General features: G+C 38.8%; 1 protein-coding gene across 3 annotated transcripts in view; it reads left to right on the top strand.

Annotated features, from left to right (window-relative positions):
• Positions 1 to 16773, top strand: part of LOC139456539 (coronin-1C-like) — a 35504-nt gene that overhangs the window by 12194 nt on the left and 6537 nt on the right. The window contains exons 3-11 of one of the 3 annotated variants that reach the window (XM_071238307.1): positions 2267 to 2519; positions 3559 to 3734; positions 4643 to 4759; positions 5169 to 5273; positions 6560 to 6705; positions 7802 to 7862; positions 9193 to 9294; positions 10673 to 10819; positions 10986 to 11021. In XM_071238307.1, coding sequence (XP_071094408.1) covers positions 2267 to 2519; positions 3559 to 3734; positions 4643 to 4759; positions 5169 to 5273; positions 6560 to 6705; positions 7802 to 7862; positions 9193 to 9294; positions 10673 to 10819; positions 10986 to 11021 — 1143 coding nt within the window. Of the gene's footprint in view, positions 1 to 2266; positions 2520 to 3558; positions 3735 to 4642; positions 4760 to 5168; positions 5274 to 6559; positions 6706 to 7801; positions 7863 to 9192; positions 9295 to 10672; positions 10820 to 10985; positions 11022 to 12901; positions 13047 to 16773 lie in introns of all 3 variants that reach the window. The other 2 variants (XM_071238309.1, XM_071238308.1) reach the window with 2 other exon arrangements.

Genomic DNA, 16773 nt, shown 5'->3' on the forward strand with positions numbered 1-16773 from the left:
GGACGTGAAGAGTAGGAAGGTTTAAGTGGCGACTTGTCTATTGTTAGTACTGCTGCAGCCAGTGAAGCTATGAGTCATAACCTGGCTAATTACTGAGTGTGTACTGCAGGCGGTTGGAGGCAGGGATGCTGACTGGTACTCACTGTATCTAGTAGTTAGTCCATAGCATCTGTGTACATTTATACTGTATTGTTTAGAGGGTTGCAATGTAGAAATATAAAATCACTGCAAAAAATGTTCTTTCTTTTTTAAGGCTTGGGATTGTGATTGGTAACGAAAAATCAAAGATGATGCGCTTGTTTTTGCACAGCTGTTATGGGCTGTAGTTGTCTATGGTAACTGACTGCCTCTATTGTAATGTTCCCAGTAATTACACCTGGTGTAGATATGCCAACCATTACAATTTTAACAGTCATTGCATATTTTGAACCAAATTCCATGAATATGATGAAGTACAATTTATTAAAGAGTTTGGCACAAATAAATCACCATCAAGTTAGGCTACTAATTAACTACACACATTGTGACATATTCAAGTAATTAATAATCAATGAATAAGCACTTGTATAAGCTTGCGATGGAAAGGTTAAAGATTTTGACGAGATGATAAATATAAATGGAAAAGATGAATTATTGTCACCAAACAGTCAGTCACGCTATTAATGATTACTAATTTGTTGATATTATGACTCATTTTAAACCCCAATTAAGTACCTTCAACATACCTGAGTACACCAAGTGACATCCTTGAGGAAGCTTCCTCCAACCTGAATGAAACCTGAAAGTGAAACCATCACACAAGGAGAGTTTCTTATTTTTATCAGTAGCAGGAAATTATCATCACACTGTTCCTTGTCGAACCATATGATTGCTTTATTTGCTGTTTTACGCAGTCAGCAGTATTCCAGTTTCATTGATATCAAATCTAAGTGTTCCCAACCTCTACACATTGATCTGAGGATGTCCCATTATAAAGTCAGCAGTATTCCAGTTTCATTAATATCACATCTAAGTGTTCACTACCTCTACACATTGATCTGAGGACGTCCCTTTATACAGTCTGAGTCAGCAATATTTCGGTCTCATTAAAATGAAATCTAATTGTTCGCTACCTCTACACATTGATCTGAGGACGTCCCATTATACAGTCAGCAATATTCCGTTCTCATTAAAATGAAATCTAAATGTTCGCTACCTCTACACATTGATCTGAGGACGTCCCATTATACAGTCAGCAGTATTCCGGTCTCATTAAAATGAAATCTAAGTGTTCGCTACCTCTACACATTGATCTGAGGACATCCCATTATACAGTCAGCAGTATTCCAGTTTCATTAATATCACATCTAAGTGTTCACTACCTCTACACATTGATCTGAGGACGTCCCATTATAGGTCATGTCAAAATGAGCTTTCAATTTCATCCGACCAATCAGTGTGTCACTTACAAGATTGCCAAAACTGAATGTGCAAATGTGTTTTCAAAAGTGTTGAAACATGGCTTTGAAAACAACAGTCATGGACTGTACTACTGACTGTTAAAATTACTGTCTATCTTAGTTTCAATGGAATAATCAAGATAATCATTCGTAATGGAAAGTACTTTTCATAGCCCGTGGTTGTACTGCCATACAATCTCGACCATCTGTTAGACGTTCTTGTATTTTACGTTTCTTTGAACAGTTTTCAAATTGTGATTTAAGAACTATGAATGTTTTTCAAAGTGTTGTCTGGAATGGAAGTCTCCAGTTTAAAACATTTGACCATATCTTGACATTTCAAGTTATTCCTGTGTCTTCACTGTTAGGTTATTTTATTTCATCTGATGCCATGGTGACGATGCTTGCCGTAAAAGGTGACAAAGCTTGTCGTAAAAGGTGACTAACGGGATCGGGTGGTCAGACTCGCTGACTTGGTTGATGCATGACATCGATCCCAATTGCGTGGGTCAATGCTATATCAATCACTGGATTGTCTGGTCCAGATTTGATTATTTACAGACCGCCGTCATATAGCTGGAATACTGCTGAGTGCGTTGCTAAACAACAAACAAACAACATCACCTTTGATGTTTTAGCAAAGCATCTTAGAATGCACCATATAGCGCTTTATTTCCACGTCACAGAGCACATGCTCTAAGTGCAGATAGTATTTGACAGATTGGCTTAGTAGACATGGTAGAGTGCCTAATCTTTCTGTGCAAACTAGAGGATTCAGTCTTATTCTTGATCTTCATGTTCAGTGAATACAATCCTTATTATTTCAGGTTGGCAGAGTAGAAAGAGATAGCCCGCTCGTTTCTGGTCACAAGGCAGCTGTGCTGGACATATCCTGGTGTCCACACAACGATGACGTCATTGCCAGTGCATCTGAAGATTGTACAATCAAGATCTGGCAGATACCAGAGGGTGGTTTGACCAAGTCACTGACCGAGCCAGTGGTGGACCTGGTAGCCCACCAGCGTAGGGTCAGCTGTGTGAAGTGGCACCCTACTGCACACAATGTGCTGCTTAGTGCAGGTAAGGTGTCAACACATCCGGTCTCACTCTGACCAGTGAAAAATAATATTCTTTTTTGACTGTTTTCAAAATTATTTTTGGGTTCACTTTTTTCTTTTTTGAGGGGTGAGGAATCTCTGAGAGTAGACTGGATTCTTATGTACATTGTGGCTGCCAAGCTGCTCAGAGTATTAAGAAATGGGTTATGGTGTCGACAGAATGGTCTCCTTACAAATCTTGGGGCGGTCAGGTAGCCTTGTGGGTAAGGCGTTCGCTCATCACGCCAAAGACCCGGGTTCGATTCCTGACATGGGTTAAATGTGCGAAGCCCATTTCTGGTGTCCCCCATCATGATATTGTTGGAATATTGCTAAAAGCAGCGTAAAACTATATTCACCCACTCACTCACTCCTTTCAAATCTGAGTTCAATGACATGCTGTTTGCGAAAAGTAGAATCTGGAACAAACAATTAAATTCTGTCAGCGACTTCAGCAATTTGCTTGAAACCAAATATTTCAGCCTATAGCTGGGTATACTAGGCTCAGTTTAGACAGTCCATTATTTACTAAAATCTACTGAAAATGATGCCAAGAGATATTTTCGACTTGTAGACAGAGGAGTGTCTGGCACAGTCTGGAAATGTGATTTGAACATATTGAATGGTAGTGCTTTTACTTTTAAAGGCAGTGGCAATTGTATCGGCAGGAAGGTAAATAAGAACAAAAATTTGAATCGAACAGGCCTTACTTGGCTTGATGCTAATCAGCGGTATAAATTGGCACTAGTCCTGTAGTCTTTGCCAAACTGCCCAATAGTTAAGGTATCATAGGGACTAGTAGAAATTTGCCATTTTTAAGGGTTTTGCTATATGTTATCATTATAATAACTATTGGACTAAAACTGTTAGTTTCTAACACTGCTAATCCTAGCTGTTTCAGTTACCTACCCATCAAATACTTTGAGCTGTGACTCTTTCAGATGGTAATATACTGAAGATATTTAAAATAGTGAAAGTAGGCAGTTGCAGCAGATCCAATTACTGTCCAATGTGACTTTCAGGTTCAGACAACAAGATCTACATCTGGAATGTCGGAACTGGAGAGGTGTTAAATGAGATAGATCTTCCTGATCTGCCACTCTGTGCTTCCTTCAACTTTAATGGCAGCAAATTTGCCTGCACCTGCAAGGACAAAAAACTTCGAGTCTTCAACGCAAGAACAGGGGATTGCTTACAGGTAAATGCAACCAAGACCAGGGTAAATGCTAACTTGGAAATGCAACTCAAGATCAGGGCAATGCTTACAGGTAAATGCAACTCAACACGTGGGCAATGCTTTGGGCTAAATGCAACTCAACACGTGCACAGTGCTAACATCTAAACGCAACCCAAGATCAGGGCAATACTAACAGCTAAATGCAACCCAAGATTAGGGCAATGCTTACAGGTCAATGCAATTCAAGACGTGGGCAATGCTTTGGGCTAAATGAAACTCAAGACATGGGCAATGCTAACATCTAAACGCAACCCAAGATCAGGGCAGTACTTACAGCTAAATGCAACCCAAGATCAGGGCAATGCTTTGCGCTTAATGCAACTCAAGATCTTGACAATGGCTACAGGTAAATGCAATTAAAGATCAGGGCAATTGTTACGGGTAAATGAAACCCAAGGTCAGGGCAATTGTTACAGGTAAATGCAACTCAACACGTGGGCAATGCTTTGGGCTAAATGCAACACAAGACGTGGGCAATGCTAACATCTAAATGCAACCAAAGATCAGGGCAATGCTTACTGGTAAATGCAACCCAAGATCAGGGCAATGCTTACAGTTAAATGCAACCCAAGATCAGGGCAATGCTTACAGCTAAATATGTGTTCACAGCAAAATGAACACATGAACAAATAAGAAATTATTATCTCTCGATAAAAAAATCTGTGACCAGTTCCTAAGAGAAAAGATCTTGTGTTTTATCTGTGATTCCGATGCGTCCATGATCTTAGGTTGTTTACTATTTTTTCTTGTGTGACATTTAAGTGTTTTCAGCAACAGAAAAAACATCTGATAAATTTTGCTTCCAGGCTGACACCATTATTGGAGTTCAAGTAAATGAGGTTGAACTGTATCTGAGGTGTTTGTTGTAGGAAGGGGCTGGTCATGCTGGAGCCAAACCTGCACAGGTGGTGTATCTGAAGGATGGCCACATCTTCAGCACTGGCTTCTCCAGAATGAGTGAGAGACAGTATGCATTGTGGGACGAGGTAGGTGTCTGCTTCACATACACAGTACCCCATGGGGATTCCAGGTTAGATTTGGTCCCCACCAGAAGTGACATGGTTCATTGCGTATCATCGTACCTCGATTGCATGGAATGCTGCTCATATTATCAATCATTGCATTGTCTGGTACAGACTCAAATCTTGGCATGGAGAGCAACTTGTTAATACCACGCTGACATGAAGCATTTTACAGTTGGATTATGCTGATGTATGATATTCAAGCTATTGTGTTTCTGAAAAACATTCATTAGTGTCACATTATGAATGTGTGGAGCTTAGACCACATGTTGCCTTACATATTGGCCTAACAAATATGTCGAAGCAAGAATCTGCATCATGGTAAATAATGATGTTTATGATAGATAATTCTGTGTTTACGTTTTTTTTATAGAAAGACATGAGTAAGCCAAAGGAAATCAATGAGCTTGACAACAGCAATGGAGTGATGTTTCCCTTGTACGATGCAGATGTCAACATGGTTTATCTCTGTGGAAAGGTAAATATGCTTATCTTTATCTTCAAAGATACACGTACATGTCTGTTTTTTGTCAAAATAAAGAACATGTGTAAAATGGATGCCACATTAACATCCCAGCAGTAGAAACTAACAGTTTTAGTCCACTAGTCCTTATAATGATAACATATAGCAAAACCTTTAAAAACGGCAAATATTTACTATTCCTTCTGATAACTATTGGGCAGTTTGGCAGGGACTACAGGACTAGTGAAAACTGCTAACGCTGCATCCTGTGGCTAATAAATGAGAAAGAGAAGTCGGTATTTGTGAGTGTTAGTGGCCACTGTTGCAATTTCTTTGAGGAGTCTTGAAATTGTAAGGTCGATAAGGTAACTTAGTGCTTAGAGAATTGGCATCTTATGCGACTTCTTTGTGGAGTCCTGAACTTGTGAGGTCGATGGGGAAACTTAGTGGTGAGAGCATTGGCTTCTTTATGCGACTTCTTTGAGGATTCTTGAACTTGTGGGGCTGATGGGGTAACTTAGTGGTGAGAGCATTGACATCTTTATGCGACTTCTTTGAGGATTCTTGAACTTGTGAGGTCGATGGGGTAACTTAGTGGTTAGAGCATTCGCTTCTCATGCTCTTTCTTTTGTGGAGTCTATATCCTCCGATTTGGAGGAGTTATTGGGTATTTGATGACTGGAAATTTCAGTTGGAACTCAATTGGCCACAGGTTTCAAATGTTCAGTGTCACATACAGAAGTTATCAGTTATTTTCCGGAGCATTTGTGAGACAGACATGACATCACTCTAAAATGTTATTCCGTCACACTGGAATGGCATAATACAATCATTGATGTTGTATGCTTCCATGGCAACTGAACTGGTTAGTTGATGTGGGAGAAATATAAATTGTAATTGTTCTGATATATATTGATTGCGGTTAATAGTTTAGGGTTGGAAATTAACACTAGCCCGCTATGTGGTATTCATTTTGTCATTCTGATTGATAGGTTGTTTTTTCTCAATCCCCCTTTTGAAACAAACTCAAAGTAGAATGTTTTTCAGCCAACCAGATTGTAGCATTTCCTATACATTTTACAATTTATAATTTTAATGTTTAATCATTTGCACCAATGAACTGAAACAGCTGCATTCTTGGTTGCAAACCATTAAATCAATGAAACAAGGCATAAACTATCAAATCAGCATGAAGCGTGAATTATTTTTCTTAGTGAGTCTTAATGGAAACAATTTCCCAGATGTGATTGCCCATGTGGGTAATAATTATCAATAGTTAATGGAAAGTTATATGTTGACAGGGGGACAGTCAGATCCGGTATTTCGAGGTGACCGATGAAGAGCCTTACGTGCATTACCTGAATACATACCAGTCAAAGGAGGCCGGTAGAGGTGTTGGCTTCATGTCGAAGAGAGGACTTAATGTTAATAACTGTGAAATAGCCAGGTACATTTACTGATACAGTCTCTTGTTGTTGATGTAAACCGTCCAAAATTAAGAAATTTTTACTAATCCTTTGGATTCAATCATGCTCTTGAGACAATTGTGAAATCACTGTGTTGACAGTAATCTTTACATCTTTGCGGTCCCATGGGGGCAAGTGTCAGTCAAGTGGTCAGATTTGCTGACTTGGATTATTCCATGTTGTCATACCACAACGTCTTGAGGCAAATCTCATGAATTCTCCACTTGTCTGGCCCTAGCTTGATGAGTTACATGCTGCCATGATACAGCTGAAACAAACAGTTCCTTGTGTCCTGATCATTGAGGATCTGATGAGCTCATCATACTCTAAGGGAGTGCATCATGCTGTCAACCTCTGGTTTGTCTGGCCCTAGTTTGATGAGTTACATGCTGACATGATATAGCTGGAACAAACAGTTCCTTGTGTCCCTGATCATTGAGGCTCTGGTGAGTCACAATGTTTGGCCTGATTGTGTCTCATCATACTCTAAGGGAGTGCATCATGCTGTCAACCTCTGGTTTGTCTAGCCCTAGTTTGATGAGTTACATGCTGCCATGATATAGCTGGAACAAACAGTTCCTTGTGCCCCTGATCATTGAGGCTCTGGTGAGTCACAATGTTTGGCCTGATTGTGTCTCATCATACCCTGAGGGAGTGCATCATGCAGGATAAAATTGTGAAACAACTTCATCTCTGTATATAACAAAGATCAATACTATTTTATTGTAGTATTAAATCCATTGTATTATACTCAGCATGTTGCATGTTCGAGTATTGATGTGTCTTTGTTGAATTAAAGTCATACAAACAGCTGCAACCATGAATATTTCTTTTGGTCATGTTTTCCAATAGCAGTCTGCAACTCCAACCACTAGCTGGAAACACGAGTCTAGTATTTTTTCTTGTCTTGTCCTTATTCGATAACTAAATTCTACTGAAAATAATGCCAAATATTAGTTTAAGGCTTTGTAGAATCAAATGTTTAGGGCACTGACTGCTACAGGATCATCATCGGTCTTTCCTGCCTTTTCATAGTTTGACATATTTCCTGTACATTTTGTGTCATTGTTTTGTCAGGATATACAAGCTACACAACAGTGGTCTCTGCGAGGTCATACCCTTCACAGTACCAAGAAAGGTAATGGCATCAACACCATGCTGTTTCGAAAATTAAATTATATTTTTGTTCATTGTAATTCCTGCATTGTGATTAGCTGAATTTGTCACGTGTCATTGCATTCATTTCCCAATGAATGTAAATTTAAGCCACGCCCACCGAGGTGTACTTTTTTATTACTACGGAATGTTGTGGAATAACAATATTACAGTCAAGCAATTGCCATTCTGCTCACGTATATCGTCATGCACAGGGCATTCATGAATATTCATTGTCCAAACTACCCTTTGAGACAAAAAGCCAAGAGGGAATGAAACAGCAAGTGTGCTAACATAATTTTACCCGCTCGCCTGGGTTCCACAAATTTCATGTCTTCGGGTTTCATTTCTTATCCGCTTTTTTCCAACTATGTATTCCCATTCTCAGGGAACTAATGTTTGAATCTGACTGTAGCTGACCAATCATTTGAAACAGCCGCCTTCTCCTGAACATAATTGTGCCGGTTCGTTACAGTCTGACTGTTGCAGTTCTTCTCGCCTCTTGTCTTGATTGACAGGTCCTATGAACTTTGTTCTGATCCTACTCTCCGTTCATTGGCTACTGACTTTCAATAAGTAGCATGTACAATTTTTACATTGTTACGTTCAATTCCAGCTGGGGAAATAAAATTTGGGTAATATGTTGAATAGCACTAGAAATGTTTTGAAACACTTACAACTGTTGTTAAACATTTCAGTTCACCCTTGTTAACCATGCATTTTTGGGGCTGAAATTGATTGTCAAGATCATTTGATTAAACTGGAAGTGCATTTAAACCTCCTTGAGGTAGGTAGGCGTGGGACTTTCGGTCTTAAAGCTGTGCTTCATCAATTATTCTTTAGACCTGTTTTCCTAAACCAGAAGTGATGTCATAAAACTGGAAGTACATTTAACTTTCTTATTACTGTAGCTAGAGGCATGTGACTTTCTGTATTAAAGGCACACCGCATATGACATCATTCAACCAGAAGTGAGAATAACTCTCTTATTGGGGTAGCTAGAAACATAAGACTTACTGTTTTAGAGTTGTCTTGGATAAGACTTGTGTTTTCGGAAACTGGAAGTGATATCATTTAACTGGAAGTGCCTATTGCTACGTTAATTAAGGTAGTTGGTGGCATGGGACTTCCTGTTTTAATGTTGTACTGTAATGACAGGTATTTTCCTCAAATTGCCATGAAGGTGCTGCTTCTGTTTTTGCCAGAACTGTTTCAGTTAAACTTCAAAAATTGGTAATTTGCAAATGTGTTAATATCAGAAATGGTCATCTTTATTGACCTTAATGGATAATTAAAACTGTTTCCTTTTGCAGTCCGAGCTGTTCCAGGATGACCTGTACCCAGACACACCATCTGACACGCCCGCTTTATCAGCAGAAGAATGGTTTGCCGGCAAAGATGCAGACCCTATAATGGTACAGTATTCCCTCAGTAACCAATAGTATTTTGATAGAGAGACTTTATGTGCTCTGTGTACAATTGTAGCGAGGGAGGGGCCTGAGGGTGACAATGCACATATGTTTTGTTATTCTTCACCGGTGTATTGTTCATGCTGTTTACTATTTTAATTTAATCCCTTATTCTACCATTAATTTGGAAATACTTGATTCTGATGAGGGTGATAATGCTCATCTATTTTTTTTGTTATTCCTTGATGTGCTGTTTTCTGTGTCAATTTGATACCCAATTCTGCCATGAAGTTTGAAAGTATTTTATTCTGATGGGTCAATCTGATCGTCTTTTATTGTAATTTTGAAAACCGCCTCTGTAGCCTTGTGCATGTTGCATCTTCCTGGATAGCGGAAGGTCAGTGATTCAATATTAAGAGATGTTAAAAGATCGATCTTGTTGTTACAATTGCCTGACATTTAGCATTAAATTGTGTTAGTGTTAGAAATTGGCTCTAGTCCCGTAGTCCTTGCCAAGCTTCCCAAAAGTTAAGGGACCGCCTCCGTGGTCTAGTGGTAGAGCGTCCGCCCGGAGAGCGGAAGGTCCGGTGTTCGATCCCCGACCGCGTCATACCAAAAGACGGTACCAAGATCAGATGGTACTTGTTGTTACCCTGTCTGGCGCTCAGCATTAAGGGGCTCAAACAAGGACTGGTCGGCTCCGAGTCAGTATACTGTGTCTGAGTGGGGTATTCATGTTAAACTGCGGCATGGTATCTCAGTGAGCTAGCACTATAAATCGGCATCAGTCCGAACCAATACAAGCAGCCACACAAACACACTCACATACATGCACGTCGCTATATAAGTGCAATAATCGCGACGCTAAACCCCATTTCACCTCACCCAATAGTTAAGGTATCATAAGGACTGGGAGACATTCGCCTTTTTAAGGGTTTTGCTATATGTTATTATTGTAAGGACTAATGGACTGAAACTGTTAGTTTCTATCGCTGATGAAGGGGATAAAACAAGGACTGGTCAGCTTAGTCAGTATACTGTTAGAGTGGGGTCTCCATGTTAAACTACAACATGCTGTCTCGATGGGCTAGGGGCGGTCAGGTAGCCTAGTGGTTAAAGCGTTTGATCGTCACACCAAAGACCCGGGTTCGATTCCCGACATGGGTACAATGTGTGAAGCCCATTTCTGGTGTCCCCTGCCATAATATTGCTGGACTTTTGCTAAAGGCGGCGTAAAACCATACTCACTCACTCACTGGGCTAGATCTATAAAACCCACACCTGCATGTATATTGCTTTAAGTACAGTATTCTTGAAGTCGACCCTAAACTTCACATGAACCTCTTTTTGTTTTAACTAAGAATATTCCCCATGGATGTTTCAGGTGTCCCTGAAGGGAGGCTTTGTTTCCACAAGAAAGGATGCCTTGAAGGTGGTGCGCAGGTCTAATGTTTTGGACAAGATGCCATCCAGAACATCCCAGGCTCAGTCGACCAACTCGGAGGCTGCAGCAGCTGCTGTCCTCCCCCCGGTGAGTGGACCGGTCGTCCGTGTTCAGCCTTCGTGTTCCATATTAACATTCACTGTGTGTTTCAGCAGAAAGACTAATTACAAAGAGCACAGGTAGCAAATGAGGAAATGTTGAAGTCTTTGTTTAGGAAGTGGAATAAGCTCATTTAATTGTTGTTGTTTTTTAGATTTCTACCACGTCTACTCCTCCAGATGAACATGTGGTAGATACAATTTTTAAGAAAATTATGCTTTTTTCAATAAGAAGCGCTTCACAACCTTGCCTAACCAAATGCCTCACAAAATTGCCTCCAGATTTCCTTTGCACCTACTGCAATGCTGGGCACATTTTGAACCTACTGTAGGGTAAAGTTGTTAATTAAGGTAAGGTTGTTAACTATGGGCTAGGGTAAAGTTGTTAACTTTGGAATAGGGTATAATAAACTACAGAGAAATAAGTTTCAAGTTTATTTAACATTTAATTCATTTTCTTGATCAGTATTGCACGTTTTGCCAGAGTGCAGGAAAGCAGTTTTAAGAAATTTCTATGTAGTCTTTTTTTTGTAATGAAGGTAGTTCAAAATAGTGTCATTATTGATAGATAATTGTTGATGTAATGGATTCCATGAATAATATGGTTAATAACACTTCCTGTCCTCATGATCCTATCTGTATCAAATTGTAATCTTTATTATGTCGCCTTTAATAACAACCCACTCCTTGTTTACTCATGTTGAGATAGATAATACTTACAGTAACTATGCTGGTTTAGCGATGTAGCGACAGCTCAAGTTCGTCATCATACATGACTTAATGAAGATTTATCCAACAATATACGTATTGGATTAAGACATGAACATTGTATGACAAGGTAAGTAATACTCGCAAGGGTCTTGAATAGGGCACAGTAAATGTCGGTATTAACAGGACAGAAATGTGTACATTTTCAGGATGTCAGTCTCATTAAAATCAGATCTTGATACTTGCTGTTGCTACACATTGATCTGAGGACACCCCATTACAGGTCACGTCAGAATGACCCTACATCCAACCAATCAGAGCATAACTTCCGAGATCGAGAAAGTGAAAGTCCGAATGTATTTTCTAGCAATGCAACCTCGAAAAGAATTCCATCAAAATCTAACGCTTCAATTGGGTAAACATTTATAACAAAAGACACTTTCCACAAACGGTGGTAAGTACTGCCATACAATCTCAGACATCTATTAGACGTACCTGAATTTTCTTTTGCTCGGTTTTTAAATTTTGAATGGAGAACTTTGTCAAAATATTTTTCAAGGCGTAGTCTTAAATGGACAGAAAGTTTGAAACTAGTGTCATAAAGCTCCACAGAACTTCTTTCTGATTGGCTAATGTCGACTGCCTGTTAGTCGTTTCATTGGTTGGTCATAGTTCGCGAAAGATTGTTTTGGCGTGGCCTGGCATGGAATGTCCTGAAATATTTGTGTAGCAGTGCGAGCACTAAGATCTGATTTCAATAAGGTTGATGTAATACACCAACTATTAACACACAGAGATATATGAAGCAGCATTCATCGCGTTAGCATGGTTCGAGGCCAGGTTTTACTGATAAGTTCCAATTTTCTGGTGTTTTTTATGGATGTTTTCCTCAACCAGGAGGGAGAAATGTGCATGCTCATTGAATGAATTAAAATGTTTTATTCACCAACTAAGGGATTGTGGTGTCCTTTTTGCCAACCCTTTAACCCTCACAAGTATTTAAACCTTCACCGACCTAACCTCCCATGATTATGTATATTCCCAGCAGCATATATACCAGTATACAATGTACACATTATGTTATGTATCCTTAACTGTGTGATTATTTTTCAGTGTGAAATGGATATTGTGTTGTATATTTTTTTACGTGATTGCATTTTCTGAATGCATTTTTGTTTACTTTATTACAAGTTCAGTGAATTCATTTTGAATTTGAGAAGGTAATATCAAAACCAAATCTAAAGATCACAAGACATTTCCCAGGGCGTAGATGATTCTTCGTGTGGGAATATTGGTTTCGCTTTGGTGATTATGGTTGTTTATTTTTTGTGCATGTGTTTATTATGTTTCTATCTCTGAACAGGGATTTGACCCCCAAGGCATTCTGGATGATATGCGCAAACTCAAACTGATAGTGAAAGCTCATGAACGACGAATAAAAACGCTAGAGGAGAAACTGTCCCAATATGAAGTTAATACGTCGGAAGAGGATGAAGGAAAAGCTTAATGTATTTCGGTCTCAGCCTCTCACTTTGTCATGCTAGTTCAGTTTCATGGCTTTCTTTTGTGTTACTCGTTTGTTGAATGTGCATGGCTGTATTGTTGCCTAACTTGTCATTAATCCTACTCAACCGGGGATGGTGTTCTGGGCTAACTGAACTGAAGGTTCATGTCAGCTTGTGAGATGGTGTGTTGTCTGTTGTCTGTCCTAAATGTCAAATTGATCTCTGAATCTACTGGGAGCACATGACCCAGTCGTCTAAGTTGCTGCATGTCCATATGCAGAGTTAAGTCCAGGTAGACACAATTATATGGATAACAACTTTAATACTGTAAAAAGGGCGTTTCGGTATAGATCCTTGTACGGTTGTCAAACAAGACTGAATCAGGGACAATGTACCGAATATATATATATATAGAGAGAGAGTAGGTTCTGTACTATGTCCCTCATTCAGTCTTGTTTGACAACGGTATAAGGATCTATACCGAAATGTCGCTTTTTACAGTATTAAAGAAGATGTTATCCATAAGATTGTGTCTACCTTGTCATCGGTCAACTTCTAAGTAATGCCTATCAAACAATTTAGAGTTAAGTCCCTTCTGCACACTTGGACCCTTTTATTGTGGGTTTGAATACCATTTCGCACAGATTCTGTTTCTAGGTTTGTCAGTGCCATAAATGTGCTCATGGTTTCACCAAAGTGGTAAATGTCTGAGACTTGTATTACTTTGGACCTTCCTCCCACATTTAGCTGACATACAACTTGGCATTTTGTATCGACAAATCACAATGCCATGAATATTGTCATTAAAAATCGCTGGCAGAACTGACATCTCAATTTCAACATGGCCGTTATGGAAGCCATGTTGATAACATGATTTTGTTCATCTTTCATCAGAATTTCATCAAGTAGATGTTCAAGGGACCAATCATCTTAGCTATAATTATGTACTATCAAGTTTTCTATGTAATGTGTCTGAAGAGGCTCTGAACGTGGGTAGAAAATCTGACTTTAGTGATTCTATTAATCAGGAATGTATTATGATGATATGTACAGAACTTAGCAAGGGCTTACCTGAGATGTCTAGTTGACTATTGTTTCTACATAATGTGACGAGATTCAGGACTTATAAGAACAACAAGCTTAGAATAACATTTAGAGAAATGGTTAGCTATAGTTTATCATGTTTATTGTTGTAAAATTGTTAAGGAATTATAAACCTGTAGTAATGCTGTCTATACTTCTAAAAGTAAATTACTTCCATGAGGGATAATAAAGTAATGTCATCAATAACCTTTTGTCTACGGTTCATTAAAAGAATAGAAACGATGTTCAATTTAAGCTTTCTTTCTTATTTGTTATTCTTTATGTAGAGTAAGTTATGAAATACAAAAACTTAAAACCTGTAATGATATGTAACTCCTCAGTAAGAGCACAATATTAAAGAACCCTTGTTTTATTCTTGTTTGACATACGTTTACAGCGATAGAAAATGGCACAGGTCCTTTAGTCCATGCCTAATTGCCCAAGTTTTAAGCTTGTGCCATTTTTAAGGTTTTGTTGCCATATGTTATCATTATGAGGACTAGTTGATTAAAAATGTTAGTTTCTATTGCTGCATTTATAGCAAAGCTCTAGTTCATTAACAAACTATGATAATATTCAATGACAGATTTCAGGATTCGTTCCCCGATTAGAAACTGAATCCAAGCAGTCGTTGCTTGAAAACACAACACAACCCTATGTAATTTTAGATAATGAAAGAACATAGTGTATACAAACCTGTGAAGTGATGATGATGCAATCTTTGATGAAATCAATGTATTGGGACAACTAGAGTCAAGTCTCGTTAATCCGACATGGTTGGTTGCAAATGATTATGTCGGATTAACAAGTATGTCAGTTAAACGAAATTAGGTAGTATCAACGTTCGTGATCGAAAATCCGACAACTACACGATAGAAAACGATTCAAACGCGCAATAAATAAGAGGAGAAAGGCAATATTCATTTTGTAATGTTACATTGTTAGTGTAATATGTTTTCTAATCATGCAACCTCTAAAGTTTAACATATGGCTGAAATATTGCCGATGTGACTATAAATCTTAACTCACTCTAAAGTTTAACACTATGTATGACTGATTCAAAATACTTTTTAAAGCATAGTCTGGAATGGAAGTCGCCAATTTGAAACAAGTGCCGCAATGCTTAAGAAAGCTGCTTTCTTAGTGGCTAATGTAGACTTCCTGTCAGTAATTTCATTAGTCGGTCAAAGCTCGCGAAAGGTTGTTCTGACGTGACCTGTAATGGGATATCCTCAGCAGTAGCAAGAACTTGCATCCAATTTTATGAGTTTGAGGTAATCTAGGCATGTGAATAATCCTGTTTTGTTTATTTAAAGCAGTAATTGTTTATTGTTAAGCAAGTATATCTCTGCAGCCATTGATCACTGTGTCAGATTAATGAGACAGATAAATGAGTGATTTTGGTAATTCCTTGCAAATTAGGTGTGTCGGAGTCGGATTAACGAGACTTGACTGTACCTAACTCAGCACTATATTTCAGCGCTTATTCTGATACCACTTTGTTGTTGAAAGTCTGTATATATCAAGTGAGCTACAGAGACCCCAGCCACTGAAGGCACTTTTATCCAGTGTAGGGGAGAAAACTACTGCTTCGTAATTCTCAAGCAGGCTTCTTCTAAGCTGCGCCTCTTTGAAGACTTTTCTCGTGAGATTTTTTTCGCTTTCATATTTCTATCAATCTCCTGGATTAGTGTTGTAGAAGAACTGGGAAGTCAGTCAGTCAGTCAGACAGTCAGACAGTTTAGGCATACCAGGAACTGAAACAGTTGTTAGTTATCTGCTGAAGTCTGTCCCTTTTGTTGGCTTTACTATCACGGTATTTGCAGAGTCAGTAAATGAATTTGAAAGCATAATTTCTTCTAAATCCTTATTTCTACTTTAAGTTTCGCATTAAATTTTCCTTTGATTTTTTAGCCTTAGTCTTTGAACTTAAGAAATTCTGTTTGCTTTCATCATATCCGTTTGTTTGATTTCATGCTTTGTCTGTTTGTTCCTGGGTATGTTTGAATTCTGCATGTTTGCGTTTGTCTGCTGCTTAGTTGGTTCTGCTCTGCTTGAAGGACAATAAACAGGGACTGCTGTCCATAACGTCATCATGTCGGTTGATGGTTCCCTGCTCCTATAGGCAGACAGCATGGTGTTGGGATGTTATACCCTCATGAAACAGTTGGTCCTCCAATGCTGCATGTAATGCTCTCTAAATGTAAGGGGAAAAACAAAATGAAGTATTTGAATAATTTCATGACTGACATGTTCATTGACTTCCTTAGTGCATGAGAAGTGGTTCTGTTTCTGGATAGACTGTGATCTTTGTGATCTTTGTGATCTCTGACACTACTGGATGCACCTGTGTCCACTGCACATCTTTTCATGCAGTGATTCCAACTCTTGCTGCAGTGTCGTCATCGTACGTTTTCCTTTGTACACCTCTTCCTTCGTAATTTGATGGTTGAATTTTGTTCCTTTGCACTTCCAACACAGTACCGATGAAGAAGGCGGTGGATGGTGGCACTTTGAGTTTGCTGAAATGTTATCCGGCTGTTCTTACATTTGTATAAAATGCCTAGTTTCCTAACATTATTTTACACATCCTCAAATAGTAAGTGTAGATTCTCAATATGGATTATTATTGGTTATGATCTGGTGG

Source organism: Haliotis cracherodii, unplaced genomic scaffold, assembly GCF_022045235.1.
Source record: "Haliotis cracherodii isolate W230 unplaced genomic scaffold, xgHalCrac1.p SCAF_11, whole genome shotgun sequence".
Lineage (NCBI taxonomy): Eukaryota > Metazoa > Mollusca > Gastropoda > Lepetellida > Haliotidae > Haliotis > Haliotis cracherodii.